The sequence below is a fragment of the Amphiura filiformis genome, chromosome 17 (assembly GCF_039555335.1).
Source record: "Amphiura filiformis chromosome 17, Afil_fr2py, whole genome shotgun sequence".
Lineage (NCBI taxonomy): Eukaryota > Metazoa > Echinodermata > Ophiuroidea > Amphilepidida > Amphiuridae > Amphiura > Amphiura filiformis.
In genome coordinates this window covers 2151198-2172633 of record NC_092644.1, presented here as the reverse complement: position 1 = coordinate 2172633, position 21436 = coordinate 2151198, and the positions used below count along the sequence as shown (strand labels likewise).

Genomic DNA, 21436 nt, shown 5'->3' with positions numbered 1-21436 from the left:
TTATTGTGACCCGATGTTATTGATAGGATATAGGCCATATACATATAGGCGTACTAGTTTTTTAAAGAGATATTGTATATGGTAATTCTTTGAGCTTCCAAAAAAAGGGCTTCGTTGGGACAATGTGTGTGCAAAAAAAATTGCATTTTACACTATTTTGACACACAATGGCTGAAAAGGGATAATGTGCATATTTTTGTATTTTATTTTGACCCATGATCGGGATTAATTTAAGTAGAAAACAGGCTCCTTGAGCCTTTTCTTTTCCTTCCCCTTTCAGATTTTCTCTTGCATTTTTTGTCAGAGGGGCACTTTTCTGCCCCCACCCTACCTGGATACACTAATGTCTGAGACTCATATGATGTGTAAAAGTGTCAACTTTTCCATCTAGACTGCAGGTCTTTCATACAGATTTAAAACATAGTTTGCTCTTTCAAAAGTTGTAAGCATTCTGCTATAAAGTTTATCTTTAATAGTTATGAGGTGCAATCCTTGTTTTTTTGTGTTACTCATGGGTTCCGCTCTGACGAAACCCGCCATAATTCACACTCGGCCATTTTGAGATAGGGCGAGTCAAAGTTGGGAAAGGGGTGAAAAACTTTGCAGATTTTGTTTTTCAGTTTTTATTCATTTTTGATTCCTTAATATGTTTACTTTAACCTACCATTGAAAACAAAATATTCTATTACATCTAAAGCACCCAAATCTAGTATTTTCTGAGCAAAACAAAGTCTTTAACATGTCATTTTACAACTTTAAAGACATTTTTCTTGCATTTGCCTTTTCTTTATGTGTCGCTTTTCCCCTTCCCATTGAAAGACCATAGAGTGAGGACTATAATGTTGGTATCAAATGAAAGCTGAAGACCTATACTAAATGATGACATCAAAAACTCAATTTTTAAAATTAGTGACTTATATCTGGTTTTGTGGCAGCGGGTCACATATTATTTTTTTATTTATTCTTGTTACCGATCCATCATTACCTGATCATGATGAATATTCAGATATATTTATTTCCCATTTACTTCCAGGCAGGAATTGTACAACTTGACATGAATGTTTATGTTTCCCCTAAAACACTAGGATTTTTACCAGGGTAAGTTCTGCACTTTGTATTTTTGTTTGTTAGTTTGCTTGGTTGAACAAATTCATCAGGATCTGTAGAATAAAGTCAATCAAAAGGTTCTTATTTCTGATCCAATAAATTGCACTTACTGTGTACGTTTTGATAACCACTCTGTTATCTTTATCAACACTGAATGAAGATAACAGAGTGTTTATCGAAACGTACACAGTAAGTGCAATTTATTGGATCAGAAATAAGAACCTTTTGATTGACTTGTTAGTTTACTTGTTTGTGATTTGTTTGTCTTTGTATTATTTGTTGTTGTTGTTGTTGTTGTTGTTGTTGTTGTTGTTGTGGTGGTGGTGGTGGTGGTGGTGGTGGTGGTGGTGGTGGTGGTGGTGGTGGTGGTGGTGGTGGTGGTGGTGTTGTTGGTGGTAGTGGTGTTGTTGTTGGTGTTGGTGATGGTGGTGGTGATGATGGTGGTTTTGTTGTTGGTGGTGGTGGTTGTGGCGGCAGCGGCAGCGCCCATTTAACTATACGCTGGTGAAGTTTTGTAACAATCGGATTAACTACCATAGCAATAGGTGAAAACAATTATTGAATATACCGTGCTACACTGGTATGTTCACATGGTACCTCTGCATTCAACCATATGCTGATCACTCGCACCTGTAAGATCAGTATCTTTCAAAAGATTGGCATTGTATTCAATCTATGATTGCAGACATACACAGGTGAGGGGTGCAACCTGTTTGTATTGCAGTGCGATATATTGAAATTTGTTTTCACCTATTGCTATGGTAGTTAATCCGATTTATTATGTCACTTCGCCAGCGTATTGAAAATGTATTTGTTGGTTTTCTGACATTTTGTAATATCAATTTTTGCAGTGACTGGATTGAGTATTATACAGAACTGTATCATAACCCATTGTCAACACTAACAGCTAGGGATATAGTAGTAGTATGGATGTTTCCTACCTATGTGGAATTTGTGGAGATGACCAATCATAAGACGTCATTGCTTGATTACAATGAACTGCAACCTGTCACTGTTGTCAGCTCAGATCCAAGGAAAGGATTCAAGTTTGCTGTAAGTACTCCAAATGAATGTGTAATCAGCATTGCACTGCTGATGAAGCACTGAGAATGATGCTCTGAAATATTCGGTTCAAAAAGTGAGCGTTGTTGACCAGTTTTGACAACCACTTTTGATGTGTTTTTTTAAAATTTTGGATCATGCTTAAAAAATATGTTTTCAGGCTTTAAATTACTCTGAGCTCAAGTTGCACTTATTATGATGGCTAAGTATTGACTCTTTTGTAAGACACAACTATACCAGATGATCTGATGGTAAACTGTTGACTCATGATGTGTGAGTGATGTCACAGGAGAGACTAACAGAAATGTTCTTATTGCGTTTTTGAAACATTGTGACAAAGTCCAGTTCCGTATCGAGTGATGGCCTTTCAAAAAGTACTAGGGGGAACTTATTATAAGTTGTGGACCCCATACATCAGCAAATAAGTGCATAAGTGCAATAGGAACACTGATAAAGTGTGTTGATATCATTGTTCAAACCACTTCTTTTTCCACAGGTTCCCACCTTGCGAAACACGGACATGATCTCCTTCCATTTCCGCATCATATTAGATCCTCAGTTCATAATGGCTCAGGGTGAATATAATATGGTTGCATTAGCTCAAGCCTATTACTATACATGGGATCTGTACAATCCACATGAGAATGAGTTTAAACACAACGTAGTACTGCATACCCACAAGGTGCTACCTACGCAGATTAGCTATGAAGGTATGTACTTGGTATAGTGTATCCAGTGTTCTAGCCACGCCAGTCGAGGATATCCGGCACAGAGTCTTCCCGACCGGCACTAAGCTTAAATATATTGGTCACCGACTGGCACAAAAAATCTTTGAAATCACATTTAATGCACAAGTTACAACCAATATGTTGTGTTTTTTTACATGTATGCATTTGTCCATGTGGGGAGATTAAAGCCCCCGTCATACTTTTCTGCCGCTGCGGCAAGCGGCAGGGCGTTTCAACCAATGACAAGCCTTTATTGTGTCCGTTTGTCTGCAATGCGCGTGCGCTACGCCGCTCAGCGGCAAGCGGCAGGCTAGTATGAAACCAGCATAAGAGATGAATTCGTCCCTGGTGTAGCTGTGTGTAAGGAAGGAGAACAGCTACACCACAGACAAATTCATCTTTTAATCTCCCTACTCTTAATCTCCCTCCTTACACTAGTGATAGGCTGTATAAGGGTGTAGTTGCAAATAGCTTAGGGTACCAGCTTATTTGATGCAGCTTGTTGTTCTGAGTAATTTGACACCAATTTGATTGAAATCGGCCAAAAATTGAGACAGTGCCGGCCAAATAACGACACATATGGGGGGGGGGGCAGATTTGACCTTTATTTTCTAGTTTTTAAAGGAATTTTTATCAAATTAAGGATTATATAATGCATTTTTGGTATCTACTTACATAGTTTTAGGTCCAGGAAGGTCATTTATGCACTTTGTGTCAAATGATACTTTTTAGTGTCCTTAAAATTAACGGTTTTTGGTAAAATTAGGCCGTGAGGGCGCTTTACCTTTCAGCGACCCCTTTCGCAACCGTTTTTGATTTTTAAGGTTATCATACTAGAGATAATCATCAATCATCCATATTCTGAAATTTTCAGTCATTTTTCACATTTGGTGTAGCGGTGGCGCTAATATTTAATACAGGGGTAACCTGCCCATAGCAATATACAGGGGTCAACGAACTTTGTATGGAAGCGTCTCTACACATTTTCAAATGTGTACCACGCACAAGTGAAATAAGGTTGAGAGTTCAAATTTGGACAGATGCCAGTAACTTTGATTTGATAATAAGAAATGATACAATTTTAGTAGGGGGATACGTAACAGCTATTAGGCTGAACAGCGCCCTCACATCCTAAATTGGCTCTTAAACTTGCATCAAAACATACGATTTGTGTAAAAATTGCATAAATATATCCAGGGGACCCAAAATCATGTAAATAATCATTAGAATCCAACAAACAGCAGAGAAAACGCCCATAATTGTCAAAATAGTGAAAAATAGGGGGTCCCAAGAAATCCCCCTTATGCGTAGTTTTTTGGCCGGCACTGTCTCATTTTTCAACCGATTTTTTTTTTAAAGGTGTCAAAATGCTCAGGAGGATTAGCTGTTTCAATTCAGCTGGTACCCTAAGCTTTTTGAAACATCACCCATTTTTTTGGGCTGTACTGCCTATCACTACTTACACACACTCAGCTACTGAAATTAGCCGGCACTAGAATTGTGCTGGCTATAACTCGTGAGTGTATCCTCATCTCAAGTTGAGAGTAACGCCATGTTGGATTTGATAGTGGTAGATTCGAATAGGTGTATTTCCGCGGTTGCGCAACCAAGGTACAGACAAATTGCCCTTGTAGGAGTGTGTATATATGCCTCACAGGATTAGGTCAGCACGCGCAAGTCGAATCAGCCACTGCAAATTCCAAGAGTGGGTTACTCTCAACTTAAGATGGGACATACTTTATAGTACCGTAACATTTGATTTGTGATGACTTGATTGGCTTGAAATAGTTTTAAAAAATCCTATTCAACTAATCCTTATAAGTTGAAAAATAAGTGGAAAGGAATCCATGTTGTTGTTGTTGTTGTTGTGTTTTTTTTAAGACAAGACATGTGGACCGCTTTGACAATTTTACAAGTATTTTAATTACATCAATACATTTCATTTGTAGTACCAACCAAGTATGTAGGAAGAGAAGAACTTGATGGTAAGTAAATCTTCCCATTTGTCTTTTACAAAATGCATAAAAATGTCTAGTATTTCACACTACCTGCAAAGGTAAGAAAAATAAGATAAGTGGGCAGTGGCATAACCCCCCCCCCCTGTGAGACGTCTTGCACTCCCATTACATTCAGGACTTTTACTTCATTGGGCTATTCCATTTAAAGTCCACACTACCCCTGTGGAAGATTTAGCTTAAGTCATCCACAGAGGGAGTATGATTTTCGAATAGAATAGACAGTTGAGTAACTTTTATTTGAAATAGTCACTCCAGCTGTGTAAGATATTGGTAAATCCATAATACAGAGGGAGTACGGGTTTTAAAATGATTAACCCTGACCAATTACATTTGAAAAACACACTCCCCCTGTAGAAGATATTTCCAAAATCTTGCACAGGGGTAGTGTGGATTTCAACTGGAATAGCCCATTTGAAGACTTCCACAAACTATTGCAGTCCAAATGACAGTGCTACCTTCAATCAAACACCTTCATTTATTCTCTATGACTTTGTTGACTCGCCATCTCCCACTGACCAAAGGTGCATGTAGTTGTTAAAGAGAGTCTCCGGCAATGACAACATTATGCCTTATATGGAAGAAAAATAATTATCAAGCACAAATCAAGTGGTTTTATGTAAAACAAACTCATAGTGACCATAAAAACAGCCGTCTCTCAACACAATATTCAAACTTCGAGGGTGCCGAAATTATCGAGTGCAATGTCGTCCCAGTAATACAATGAAGGTTGACGACAATTGAGCACAAACAACCATTATGTCATTTGCACTTTAAAAAATTTGACGCAGGAATTTTGAATATCGCGTGTTGAGAGCCGACTGCTTTTATTCGTTTTATACTTAATGAGTTTGTTTTAATTTTGTTATGATTGCCGGAGATTCCCTTTAATGTCGGCGGCACCCTATTGGCTTATTGTATCTCATTGTATCATATTTATATTGTTGTATAATGAATGGATGAAATAAATTGATTGATTGATTGATTACTTATCTACTTTCCCTGCTTGGAATTATGTCAATATGTGCATGGTATATAAAGCAGATGATTTTATACCATTTTGCATTGACAACTTGCGCCATTGCTAAAGGCCACCATAGACTATAATAGTTGGCAAATTCTGTCAGTGGTGTCCGTCTGCTCTTTTTTATTATGATCGCGTAAAAAGAACTAGGTCACATGATGCGCACAACTTGACCAGCGAATACGGTGCCAATGTGATGATGGCGTGATTCAATTAGCCAATCAGAACCCCACTTCTGTGTTTACAACATAAACAGCGCCAAATCGGCAGACCCCTGAAGAACCTTGCTGAAAACTATACTGAATAGGAATAGTAAAAGCCGGAGCGAGTCATGGTGTTGGTTGCCGGTCAAAATATTGGCGAAATACCAAAAAATGTCAGTTTGGTTATTCTGAATATTAAAATCAAATACCTTCACAAAAGTGAAGTATCAAGATATTAAGGTACAAGCATACCATGCATTGTTATAACAATACTAATATAACCTATTGTTGTGTATGTTTTTTTATATACAGATTTGAAGCTGGCAACATATAATGTGTTATATGATGAAGTACACAACATATTCTATGCATGTTTCTTCAACAACACAGTACATGTGTAAGTATAACGAGCTAACATCAATTCATATTCTCTGCACATTTATACATTATGTGATTATGTGTGTGTGCATAATCAGGAAGATCAGGTAGGCAAACTGGCCCCTCAGAAAAAGATTGTCACAGAAAATTAGGATGCCAAAAAATGAAAATTTTGATTATTATAGCCATAATGTATGATGTATTGGGTTAAAGAACTGTGCCTTGATATTATTTATTTTTTTATTTTATTATATTTATTTAGTACACCACTGGGTATTACAATCATTCAAAAAAGGTAAATTCAAGAAAAATTAAGGGGCGTCACTGTGAGCAAATCACACATTATTGCTTTAAATTAGACCTTATAAAATGTTTTTTCATTCTAACGGGGCAAACTTCCCAGTGACCGGGTTCCACCCCTACACCACCCACCCACCCACCCTGAGATTTTCAGTGAAATCAAGCTACAATATTGCAGATGTTCAAAATATTAGTATGGAATTTGATCTTAGTCAACATCGTGCTCAGTTTTTTTTAATTCAATAATTTTACAGGTATGCTGGTGGGTGTTACATGACTGGCAATCTACCTCCATATCCAGTAGACAGAATGCCAACATGTGAAGAGTACTGCAACTGTACTTATGTATGGAACCTACCCAAGGGTGCTAACTGCTCAGTTTTGTTTGATGATATCATTTTGCAGGTATGCTGGTGGGTGTTACATGACTGGCAATCTACCTTCATATCCAGTAGACAGAATGCCAACATGTGAAGAGTACTGCAACTGTACTTATGTATGGAACCTACCCAAGGGTGCTAACTGCTCAGTTTTGTTTGATGATATCATTTTACAGGTATGCTGGTGGGTGTTACATGACTGGTAATCTACCTCCATATCCAGTAGACAGAATGCCAACATGTGAAGAGTATTGCAACTGTACTTATGTATGGAACCTACCCAAGGGTGCTAACTGCTCAGTTTTGTTTGATCCTATCATTTTACAGGTATGCTGGTGGGTGTTACATGACTGGTAATCTACCTCCATATCCAGTAGACAGAATGCCAACATGTGAAGAGTATTGCAACTGTACTTATGTATGGAACCTACCCAAGGGTGCTAACTGCTCAGTTTTGTTTGATGATATCATTTTACAGGTATGCTGGTGGGTGTTACATGACTGGTAATCTACCTCCATATCCAGTAGACAGAATGCCAACATGTGAAGAGTATTGCAACTGTACTTATGTATGGAACCTACCCAAGGGTGCTAACTGCTCAGTTTTTTTTGATGATATCATTTTGCAGGTATGCTGGTGGGTGTTACATGACTGGCAATCTACCTCCATATCCAGTAGACAGAATGCCAACATGTGAAGAGTATTGCAACTGTACTTATGTATGGAACCTACCCAAGGGTGCTAACTGCTCAGTTTTTTTTGATGATATCATTTTACAGGTATGCTGGTGGGTGTTACATGACTGGCAATCTACCTCCATATCCAGTAGACAGAATGCCAACATGTGAAGAGTATTGCAACTGTACTTATGTATGGAACCTACCCAAGGGTGCTAACTGCTCACAGTATGAACCCAAACCAGTAAACTGCTCTTGTGGTTGTGTACCAGATTGTATGGAGGTGAGACATGATTTCATTTTCATTTCATATTTTCATTTCATATTTATTGAAAATAACATCGTGGCAAATAGCCAAATTGCGTTACTCTTTACAATATTAAGACATCAAAAAATTATTTACTATTATTACACATAAAAGTTATTAAAATACATATTACAAGAAATAAGCATAAAAAACATATAATATTCAGAATTATATTGCACATAATTATAAAAGCTTATCTCCACACTCACCCCATCACACCACACTCACACACACCCACTTGACACCTAAGCACACCTCTTACTCCCAAACACAGTGACCACAAATAATCCGCGCCACACACCAAATCAAATAAGCATCAAAAAAGCATAAGAGAAACACAAAAATTATATTGCACATGATTATGAAAGCAAACCCCTTAACTAATCTTATATCCTCACAAACACACCCCCTCACTCACTCTCAAGCACACCTCATACATGTACTTCCAAACACAGTCACCCTAAATAATATGCATACACACATGATTGAATGTCATTAGGTTATTGTAAAATGAAAGTTATGATGTTTATATCAATACTTTGAAACATTATTTTGAAAATTATATGTGGCTGTGACAGGCTTTTCTGTTTGAGGCAAGCGGTCGCTCTTGCTCGCCCAAACTCAAGTTATAGTGAGTGATTTTTCACTCACCATAGACACTAAATATCGCTCGCAGCGAATCAACCAAAATTGAACTGCATTCAAGTTTCAGCACATTCAATGTATTCAATTTATCGTATTAACTTCTCTGAAAACAACAGAGAGGGTGTCAACAGTGCGTAATTGTTTCCTATTGGTATGAATTATCTTTTAGACCTAGAGACTGATACGATCACTACACACTAAAGAGTGATTCAGCTCTGAGAGTGATCAGACCACTGGCCTAGCATCATGCTAGCAAGTGATTAACCACTTGCTTTAAAATCTAGACGACAAGGCCTGCTGAGAGAGGAAAATAATTTCAAAGAAATGAAAAAACATTTTTTTAGAAGTTTTAAAAGTTTTTTAAGAATTTCAGTTTACTTTTACCACTATCTTGACATTCTTGTAGCAAGATATTTAGAATTTTATGGATACTTGTACTGATCATATTGAGGTCCATTTATCATACATCTACATATCGTTATGAATTTGGCAGACGGCCGAATCTGGATTCGCTTTTGGTAAATTCATTATTGGCATGCATTACTTTTGAATTAGAGAACAAGGGATCAATGCTTTTTATAGAGGGCAGCATATCGCTTTTTCTAACGGTTATCGTCTTTGACCGTACTGTGAGTCACCGTTAGCTAACCCTGTATGCCGCCTCTTTGAATACTTACTATGCTGTTATCATCTGATCTCCGTTAAAAAATTGATATGCTGCCCTCTATTATGTATAGCATTGATCCCTTATTCTCAAATTCAAATGTAATGAATTCGTAAAATGAATTTACCAAAAGCCGAATCTGGATTCGGCCGTCTGCCGAATTCATAACGATATGAAGAGATTATTTCCAAACCGTGATAAGTCCACAACCACATGTTTCTCATTTACTTGTGTGATACAATCACAATTACTTTGATAAGTTTGACATTAGCAACAATGAGTTGTACCATCAACTAGCCATTATTTACTACAACAATGCTGGTTGACAATATGCAGACTATTGTTCTCATTTAGAAATCAAAGGCCTCACACAGTATTGTTACTGTGCATCCATCTACTGTTTGCTTTGTAATGGTGCATCCAACTGAAATTACAATACCTATAGCATCACAACCCATTGCAATATCGCACAGGTAAAACAGAAACATGTGTTTGTGGACTTAACACGGTTTGGAAATAAGCTTTTCATATGTGCAACCAAAACATTTTAACCTTCATATAAATAATGATATCATAGCATACTTGTATTTACAACTTTTCTGTAGACCATAAAACAAGTTTGTGATATTCTGCTTATGATTCTTATTTTAGGAAAAGGCATTCTGTAAGGAATCCTGTCAAGACTGCACAACGTGTCTCCCATCAGAAATACATTCTTGTTCTGTAGACTGCGATAACTTCTACCTAAACTGCACTCAGGAATGCTGTGTTGAAGACTGCTACCCGCAACTAGACTCCTGCATAGACTTATGCACCGACTGCTCCGATCCGTCGGGAAACTGTACTATCGATACAAACTGTTCACTTAATTGTAGTCTCACACACGGACATTGCGTGTTCACTTGTGTGATACCGCCAAACACTTGTGTGGATAACTGTACCAATGTAGGAGATGTTTGCTTGGATGGGTGTGAGAAGGCTTGTATGGAAAGTGAGTTGGTGTATATACCGGGAATAAGCAGGAATTGTACTGGGATATGTATTGAAGACTGTATCACATCAAGTTCTCACTGCTCAGTAGGATGTTGTTATAGCGATTGTGCTTTTGACCATTCTATATGCCATATGGATTGTCAATTCAGCTGCGATGATGTCAACTGTACTACGGAATGTGGTGCTGCGTGTAATATGACTTTTGAAGGTTGCATGAACGTATGCAGCCCACCGATGATACCATGTAATGACTCTTGCGGGGTTGCATTTGATATGTGTACGGATTTTTGTGGAATAGACTGTACAGGAGAAAATTGTACAGATTATTTAACTTTGATAAACAGCACTCATGAATCAAATGAAACGTACATTGGGGATTGCTTCAATAGCACGGATGGTGCTTATAACTGTACCAACACGACTCTACAATGCGAGGCTTTCCTCAACGACACCTGTGTCGCTAATTGCCAACAGGATTGTCAAAACGGTCTACAAGAATGTGACACTAAATGCTGCCTTCAAAACTGCAGTCAAAGAGAAGTCACCTGTCTACAGAATTGCACCTATGGATGCCGTGACGTTGACTGCATATACGATTGCCGGATTTATTGCTGGCATATCTTGGATGAATGCGATGTTCAGTGTCATTTACCAGACGTATTATGCAAGGATATTTGCATGGAGGAGTTAGGCTGGTGTGATGATAGATGTTTGGTTTGCAATGTAACGGTCGAGGCAGTGGTAGTTGTGAATACGACATTGAATGAGACCCATCTTAATAGCACGTCATTAGATCATATTCAAAGTCAAAGTCAAGATCATATTGCTGAGAATATGACATCGCAATGTCCGTATAATAGAACTAATAATAATGATACTTGTGCAAGTAACATTACCGACACATCAGACGAAATCACTGCATTGTGTTCTCAAGGCTTTGATGGATGTCTATACAATTGCAATGTCTCTCATGCAAATTGTACCACCTATTGTCCATGTGACGAGTCTTGTCGTCTCAACTTTCTAGACTGTAAGACCTCGTGTAATGGATGTAGAGAAAGATGCTTTGGAAAATGCCGGCAAAACTGTTCTTCTGAAACACAACTTTGTGAGGATAACTGCGTTCAGGTGTACCAGATAGACAGCGCCATATGCACTTCATATTGCCACGATGAGTTCAATAACTGTACAAAACGGTGTGTGGTGGTCTCAAACGGAACAGTGTATTTCAATCAAAACTGTATGGATGAATGTGTTGAAGACATTTTTCTATGCTTGGAGCCATGTTATAATGTGTTCGCTACACTAAATTGCACAGAAACGTGTGTGCCGTTATCGGTGTACTGCAACGATACATGTTCGAGTCAGTGCGATGAAATTTTGATTAATAATAATAATATTACGACAAGTAATCAAAGTCAAATCAACTCTACCTCTACCAACTCTACCACCTCCAATATGACCTTGGGTTGTTTCGACTTGTGTTTTGCTAACTGTACATATTTGAGTAACACTACATATTTGAGTAACACTACATATATGAGTAACAGTACATATATGAGCAACAGTACCATAAACAGTACAAACATAACTGTGAGCGATGACAGTAGCCATGTCTGCAGTAGAGACTGTATCTTTGAATTGGATGTCAACACCACAGAATGTTCCTTGGGGTGCTCTATAGACGTCACATTATGTTTGGGAGATTGCTTCATGTGTAGTGCAAATGACACGGAATGCCTATTGAATTGCACAGATGTATGTGTTGGCTTACTACAAACCTGTACATTGATGTGTCTTCACCAGCCAGCATTACAAAATTGCAGTAACGTTAACAATATTTGTGCAGAGAAAGGTCATCTGTGTTTGATAGAATGTGGAAGCTGTGCACACTGTAGAGAAATGTGCAGAGATGATTGTATAGACAATAAAAATGACTGCCTGGAGCATTGCTATCCAAAGACGTGTGGAGAGCTTCATACGGAATGCATGCAAGAGTGTTCCACTTGTGACTGTGAGGTTTCGTGCAAGAGAAACTGTAGTATAGACCATCAGGAATGCAGCAGGCCATGTAATGCAACACGTCTTGATATTTGTAATTATGGGTTCAGCGATTGCTTTGATGAATGCGTACGGACTGGGAATAGTACAGATGGGATTGATTGTATGGAGAACTGTACTGATTGGTATGATTCATGTACTGCAGAAGAAGTAATGAATGCTGTTAGTGAAATCTGTTCAAGGCAAACTAGCCCTGAAGTACAAGTGAATACTGCTACAGAAGGATATGCCAATAAAACTGTAGTAAACATTTCAGCCAATAACACTGCAGTAAACATTTCCACAGATGGCAATAACACTGCTGTAAACAATTCTACGGAAGAATATGTTAATAACACTGCGGTAAACAATTCTACGGAAGAATATGTCAATAACACTGCAGTAAACAATTCTACTGAAGGATATGTTAATAACACTGCGGCAAATAAATCTGCAGAAGGCTACGCCAATCACACTGCAGCAAAAATTTCTTTGGAGAGGTGCACAAAGAATCATGCATTGTACAACAACTTCACTCATTGCCAGCAGAATTGTAGGTTAATGCTTACTCATTTATCAAATGTAACTGAAATGAATTCAACTGCCCTGCACTTGTCAAATGTAACGGAGTTGAATTCAACAGCTTTGTCCAACATTACTGAATCAAATTCAACGTCTTTGCATATGTTATCAAATGCAACATCAAATTCATCATCCCTGCACCTGCTATCCCAATCAAGCATTAGCAATCACATCGACTGCACAATTGGTTGTTATACGCTATTTGTGTTTATACCAATTTGTGGCACCTGTCAGTCCACTTGGAACACCTGTGATTCAAACTGCACCGATTGTACGACGTGTCCAAGTTGCACATCAGATTGTCAACAAGATTTACAGGACTGTATGACCATCCCAATGTCACCACCAGCACCTGTTCAAATGGAAAATAACACAGTTGTTAATTGTACGATGTTTCAAGACTGTATTTCCACCTGCAACAGTAACGGTACTGGTAATTTCAAGTTGAACAGTAACAGTACTAGCAATTTCACATGGAACAGTATTAATAATTCCACATGGAACAGCAACAGTACTAGTCATTCCACATGGAACAGCAACAGTACTAGTCATTCCACATGGAACAGCAACAGTACTAGTCATTCCACATGGAACAGCAACAGTACTAGTCATTCCACATGGAACAGCAACAGTACTAATATTATCACCTGCATCAATTTGGAACCTCAGTCAAACTGTTCCAGCAACAATACCAATGTGACCTGCAGCAATAATTTGAATTCCAACTGCTCCATCAACATTCAAGATAATTGCGAAGAGCTTTGCCTTCATCATTACATCTCAACAGAATGTAGCTCAATAACAAATTGCACAGCGTATCAATCTGCTTGCATGTCTCATGTACGGAAACGCAGAGATGTCAATTACTACATCGACTGGCATGGAATGGGTGCATCGCCTTATATGTTAATGGATGAACAAGACTTGCTGGCTTGGAATGCAACTTCTCCTACAGAATCTCATCTTCAAGCACCATCAACATGGTCCTCGTTGTTATCCACGTGGTCCCATGCAATTCATCAATTTGACATCTTGATGTACAGCAAAAATGTCGACCAGATGAGTAGAATATCAGATGACGGATTGAGATTTGGTCAACCGGCTGCTTTGGGAATCATTCAAAGCCACAGAATCAGAAGAGAATCAGAGGAACATGTAAGAACCAGAAGAGACATTCCAGATAATGGTACAGCAATTAGTGGTAACCAAACAGCATCAAATAACGCATCAGAAAGGTTTGGGATGGATTGCACCAGTAACTCACAGTATGTAGCTTATAGTGAATGCCAGAATAATTGCTCAAAGTTGATTGATATTTGTGAAGGATTGTGTTCAAATATTACTTGCAACGTTAATGCAACAAATGGCCCTAAGAATGGTGGTATTAATAGCACCAATGTCCACTATAGTGGTAGTATTAATGGCTGTTGCAGTGACAGTGGTATTAATGGAACCGCATTGGAAAATTGCACGATGGTAAACTGTTCTATAACAGCCAACTCTTCCGGTTATACAAACTGTTCATCCTCCGCTTGTTTTGATGAATGCACTAGTGATTGCCTGAATGTCTGTGATGATCTCCGTCCATTAGATCATAGGCAGTGTTATCAAGACTGTGATGCTACCCTGTTATTCTGTGTCAACAATTGCAGTGACTGTTTGAATACAACAAATTGCCATGCCTGTGGTCAGAATTCAACCAACTGCACCTCTCCTTGTGATGTTTGCGACCTGTCGAAGTACAGTAATATCACAGAGTGTTATGAAGAGTGTAACGATCTAGCAAACTTTGACAACTGTATGGCATCCTGCGACGATTTGGTATGTCCAGACAGGTGGACGTGTGAATGCAATTGTACTTGTTTGGAATGGCAGTCTGTAACAACCAATCAGGAGTGTGCATCATTTGAATCGACCAATGGAACGTTTGAGTCAACTAATGGAACATTTGAATCAAGCAATGGAACTGAAGCATGTAACCAAACTGTAGAAGTGTGCTACAAATTGTTCTGTCAGTGTGGATGTGTTGAGCTGGATCTAATGGCTTGGAGAGGTAAGATTCATTGGGTGCAGCCCGTCCCCGGGGTACTCAAGTTTGGTTTTGGTAGGGACGTGCCGCTGAGAAGTGGACCCATAAATATACCAATTTTTCAAGAAATTTGGACCCATTGATATACCAAAAGTCGAAATTTTCGGCTGAATTTAACCAAAATTGTCTTAGTTTTTACAAATTTTCCCAAAAATTTGGGAAAATTTTAGCTAGATTGAGGAAAAATTGGGCTGTTTTCCTAAAAAATTGAGAAAATTTTGAAAAAGGACCCATTCATATACCAAAATAGGCTTTGAAAAGGGGTCATTGATATACCAGAAGGCTGAAAATGCTACCCATGTTTTGCACGCCCCCGTATGGTCATTTGTACTGAGTACCCCCGGGAGGCCGCCACTCAGAAGACCTGGTAGTTAGAAGACCCGCTATTCAGAAAACCCATTATTCAGAAGGCCCGCTTTCTGAGTAGCGGGCCTTCTGAATAACAGACTTTCTGAATAGTGGGCTTTTTGTTGAATTTTATGTAAAAGCCTTGCTACTGAATTTTTTTCTGACTAGTGAGCTGTATCCAACCCTGAGCCTAAACCCTAACACTATAACCCTAACCCTGCAAGGGCCCGTTAATCAAAAGGCCTGCTACTCAGAAAATACCCACTATTCACAAAATATTTTCTGAGTAGCGGGCCTTCTGATTAACAGGTTTTCTGAGTAGCGGGTCTTCTGGTTAGCGGGTCATTTTAAATGAAAACAAGCCTGCTATTCAGAATTTGACAGGTTTTCTGAGTGACGATTGCCCCCCAAATTCATCTTTATTATATTACCAATGCAGAAACAAGTATTTTGCTGTTACAAGTATGTGTTGCAATCAAATGCAATGTGCCAAAGTAGTTTATTCACATCATAGACACCCTTAAATCCCAGAGGGGACCATGCAAAGTAGCCTCTCTTACATCCCCAACTATTAAATGACACGGGTGTCGACTGCAGATGACAAGTTTTTTTTTTTTTAACTCAAACATTTCAGAATTGTAAATTGTCATGACTATATTTGGAATCAGCATGAAAAATGCATCAAAATGAGTACAAACAAGCCTAGCATTGGTTCAGTGGTTCTTAAGGTAGCTCTTGATATTTTGAGAAAATATATAGAGACTTTATATGTTGAAGCCTATGCAGAGCACCTAGAGCATTAACCCCCTGAGCACTACCTGCCGATCTGGCATTGCCTCTGATTGGTCAATTACATGATATCTTCACTTTAATCACCAATCAGAATGGAGCTTTGCAAATAATTCACCCCAATTATTTTGCATGGTGATTTTATTCTAACAATGTAGCTGATTGGCCCAATTGATAATGAAAACTTCATTTTGGCCAATCATGATCAGCAGGTAGATTTCATGGGGTTAAAATGGCTTAATTCATCATTCTCTTTCCCTTCAGCTCTACATCCAAGCGTGGGTAACCTACTAGGTATCACACTAGCGTCCAACACCTTGTATGGTTTATCCAGCAATGGACGTGCAGTTATGCGTAGTCGCGATTACGGAGAGACTTGGAGTGCAGTGGCAATGAGCGTGTGGACAGCTGCGCAGAATGAAGATAGTTTTGTGAGCTCATTTAATCTCCAGGATGAAGAAGCTGTGGCTTTAATAGAGCCTGAGGAACAGATGATATTTTCGTCAGGTGTATGGAATGACACATGGGGAGGTAAGAAATGCACTACTTTAAAGCCATAATGTGTGATTTGCTTCACCGGCCAGATGCACTGTTTTTTAGGGGTTTTTTTTTTCAATATTTATGTGCGCTGGCTGCTCTGGGGAAATATTAAAATTAATTCACCTCTACTATTTGCACTTCACAATATTACAGTAATGGAGAGAAAAGTGTGAAAGTTCATCAATTTTCGGAACTTGAACAAATTGACACGTGGCAACATAAACATCAATTTCTTGCACAAGACAAATACACAAGATTTGTGTTCGTAAATACAGGGTAAAAAAAAAAAAAGAGGCCCCTCATTGCGCCCTCTTTAAAAGTTATGAGCCTATTGAAATAATTGTTTCGGTTTATTAAAGCTAATGGGTAAAGGCTTCTTTACATACCAACATATACTTGATCAATTTTTTTGAAATAGGAGGAAAAGAGGGCGCAATGAGGGGCTTTTTTTTGGGGGGGGGACTACCTGTAGTTGCGTTTGTGTGGTGTTGATGACCCAGAAATATAAATTTCATCATTTGAAAGAAATGCCAGCTGCCTTCTTTGGTTTGAAAAATGTCCATTTAAGAATCTTAACTTTTTTGTTATTATTTTGATGATTAGCAATCACTAATGTTCGGATATGTGTGAATAAGTTCATTACAGCATATGTGACATGATCAAGGGGAATGAGTCACATGTCGACCCTGGTCAAAAATAAGTTTTACACATGTTTCTATAAAAAGGACATTTAGAGCTTTCAGAAACTGAAAACCCCATGTTGATACAACCTTTTATAGTGAAGTTATGTTAATTTATCAATCGCTGAAAACGATATAAAACAAAAGTATTTTAACACTTTCTTTGCCAATATCTCAAAATCAATATTAGCGACATCCGACTCATTCCCCTTGATCATGTCACATATCGTGTAAGATTGTTGTTTCTGCCCTTTGCTACTCAGGCGTAAGCAACCAACATTGCCCTCAATTATATTACAAACTCCTCACTTATTAAATGATCATCAATTTTAGAAAATGGTGTATATTACCCTAAGCCAAAAAAGAAACTTATAATTTTTCACAAGGTCATATCTTAAAATCCTGTGCATCAAAATGAACCAAAATTACACACAGGATTACTTCAATACTTTACTCTAAACACATGTCAGTAACCAAGCAGTTGTGCAACTGACACAACAGCAAAATGCACTGACATTGAGCAGCTTCCTGGACAACATTCACAGCCCAATAATTGGCACCCACCACAAAAAATCTGAGAATGTGTATAATAAGATGATGATTTCCAAATATTAAGTGGAATAGTGTAGAAGGGGGCTGATTTCTGCTTTTCACTTTCTTCAAGAAACAGGTCTTGTACTGGGTACCATTTATTGGGTTGTGAATGTGGTCCAGGCAGCTGTTCCATGTCAGTGCATTTTGCTGTTATGCCAGTTGGAAAACTGCTTGATTACTGACATGTGTTTATAGTAGAGTATTGAAGTAATCCTGTGTGTAGTTTTGGTTCATTTTGATGCGCAGGATTTTATGATATGACCTTGTGAAAATTATAAGTTTATTTTTTGGCTTAGTGTATATATATAAACTAAAGAAACTTTCTGATGCATGTCAAATTATGACCACTTGTTTTCTGTCTTCTTTTGTTTTTTTATTTCACCAGTCTCTGGTACAGGTATTCATCAGAAAAGTGTCAATAACACTTCATTCTGGAAAGTAGTCGGGACCTGGTCTTGCTGCAGAGATTTGCCTTGAAACTGCTAAGGTTTGGAATGTACATTACTTGATCATCAGAAAAATTATTGCAACAAGAAAAGTTTTTCATAAAACTTGGCAGGTCAATATTTATTTTCTAATTGAATGGAATAAATATGACTGCTTTATCAGGTTAATAAATGTGTCGCCCAGTTAATTAATGCCCTTATGAAGTTCTTCTTTTTCCCTATTAGTGCCTCCCTTATATGTATGAGTATTATCGCACTGCGTACAGACAAGCTGTACTTATTTTTACTCTGGAACCTAGAGTAGATGAGTGTATTTTTGAGGTACAGTCAACAGTACCGGGATGATCCCCTGCTCTTTTCGAATAGCCTGCAACGTTCTTTAACGTGCACACTGCATTAATGTCAGAAATACATGTACATGGCACCGATGGCTTAAAGTGCCCCCTGAAGCACTAAACAAGTAGAGTGAAGTGCCTTGCTCAAGGACACAAAGAGCCAGCCAAGCTCATGTGGACCTGGGATTCCAACCCTTGACCCTTGGATTCACAGTCCAACGCCTTAACCGCTAGGCCACGCTCCCTAGTTCAAGTGTCTATTATCAGTGCATTATGTATCACTAATTGGGTTTTTAAAAATTATTTGATGTTTAAATTTGAAGGACTTTTGACCATTATTTTATAAAGTTTACAACTTCTTTTACTTTGTTATTGTCCTTGTCAAAGGACATACCTTGAATATGGCAGCAGGGCCTAATTTTTATACAGGTATCTTCCGGGGGAAGGGAGGTCAAGGAATTTCTGGGTACCCATTCTAGACCCGGTGTTCCTGGAGGTAACCCCTACTGAGTCTAGTTGAAAGTAAAAATATACCCCTACATGTCACAGGAACAGATTTAGTCCCCATTATAAGACCCAGTACACAAATACTGCAATTATTGTATGAAAAATGACTTGAAAGTCAAAATCATATTTTGTTTTTTTGTCAAAAATTTCAAAAAAATAAGATATGTGGGCATGGACTCAGTAAATTTGATACCCCTTTGGAGACTAGAAGAGGTAAACTTGATATCCCTAAGCCCCCATGTCACAAGGGAAAACGCGGTAAAATGAGCGAAATCGCTCAAAAAAGCTAAAGTCGCCAAAGATCATCACAATATCTGCTAAGTAAGCTTAAAATTGTCAAAATAGTGGAAAAAGAGGAGAGATTCTGCAAATAATGTGCAAATAATGTGCGATTTACCGCGTTTTCCCTTGTGACATGGGGGCTTCCCTAGTGGGACCAGCAGAGACCTTTGGAATATGATATCCCTAAAGAGTCATTTTTTGGATTTGATCTTGCTTTTTTTGGATCCAAGCTACCCCCCTCCCCCTCCCGGTATCTCATAGCAAAATGTATATAAGGCTGCGATCACATAGAAGTATATGGTATTGGCTATACGAAATACGCTCATTCGATCAGGCTGCGTTTGTATAGGAGTATACTATGTGAACTCAGCCTGTGCGTATTTCGTATAGCGAATATAGGTCAGTTTACCAATTTTCTTCGTCTAATCAAATGCTTGTCACTTTACTTCTTGAGGTGTCATAATGTGCAGAATTAGATCAGAATTGCATCTATTAAAAAAAATGGAATTTACCCACATATGGTTTAGTTTTAAAATTAGGACGGTATACGCTGCACTAAAATCGAACACGCACGATTCCCACTATACTATACTATACGCAGGTATACGGTCTTTTCGAATAATGCCCTCTTATGTGAACCGATACTATGAAATTGCCTTGCTCGATTTAAGCTATATGTGTGCACCTGCAAAACGTGCACCGTATACCCGAATAGTATACTTCTATGTGATCGTAGCCTTATGTGACCCGCACGATGAAATTGCCTTGCTTTCGATTTAAGCTATACGCGTGCACCTGCAAAACGTGCACCGTATACCCGAATAGTACACTTCTATGTGATCGCAGCCTTATGTGACCCGGTACTATGAAATTGCCTTGCTCGATTTAAGCTATACGCGTGCACCTGCAAAACGTGCACCGTATACCCGAATAGTACACTTCTATGTGATCGCAGCCTTATGTGACCCGGTACTATGAAATTGCCTTGCTCGATTTAAGCTATACGCGTGCACCTGCAAAACGTGCACCGTATACCCGAATAGTACACTTTATGTGATCGCAGCCTTATGCAACCTCATTTTGATGATGCATAGCAGGTTTAAGCTTACTGGAAGTGAACATTTACTATACAATGCCCGGATACAATGTTTTTCAGCTAATGTCTTGCATTCAAGTAAGTATCAATGAATTGCTGTGTAAATAATGTCGAACTGTGCATAAAACTTGATTTATAGCTTATAAAACTTTTTATACACTTAACTTGTAAAAAGATTGTTTTATATTAAATGCACAAACTTGGACACAAAAAATAAACGGTTTAAGGGGTGGGGTATGAACGTTTGGACAGTATTTATTGTGGGACATGAGCACATCAGACATATCGAATTGCATTCAATATTTAACATTACTCGAAGTAAACTTTATAAATCTGATGATTTATACTTAAAGTGTATGTAGGTGGGATGAAAAGCCGATGATCAATTGAAAATGTTGACCTTTCGTATTGAAGATATGGATTTTTCCCCAAAACGCCAACAAAAATTAGGTCTTTTGGGGAAAATGTATATCTTCATTATGATTATGATTAGTCAAAATTTTCAATTGATCGTTGAATTTTCATTCCAGCTACATACACTTTAAATTCATATCATTAGATTTATGAAGTTTACTTCGAGGACTGTTATATATCAAAAATGTGAAAAATATCAAATTTTAATCA

The 21436-nt window shown here is 38.2% G+C and overlaps 1 protein-coding gene across 1 annotated transcript in view; it reads left to right on the top strand.

Annotated features, from left to right (window-relative positions):
- The window catches only part of LOC140138313 (uncharacterized), a 92042-nt gene extending 72383 nt beyond the window's left edge, over positions 1-19659 (top strand). Inside the window, 9 exon segments of the mRNA XM_072160223.1 lie at positions 1034-1098; positions 1959-2160; positions 2666-2879; positions 4847-4882; positions 6452-6536; positions 7978-8158; positions 10143-15159; positions 16597-16863; positions 18532-19659. Coding sequence (XP_072016324.1) covers positions 1034-1098; positions 1959-2160; positions 2666-2879; positions 4847-4882; positions 6452-6536; positions 7978-8158; positions 10143-15159; positions 16597-16863; positions 18532-18623 — 6159 coding nt within the window. The 3' untranslated portion in view covers positions 18624-19659.
- Positions 19660-21436: the final 1777 nt, after the last annotated feature.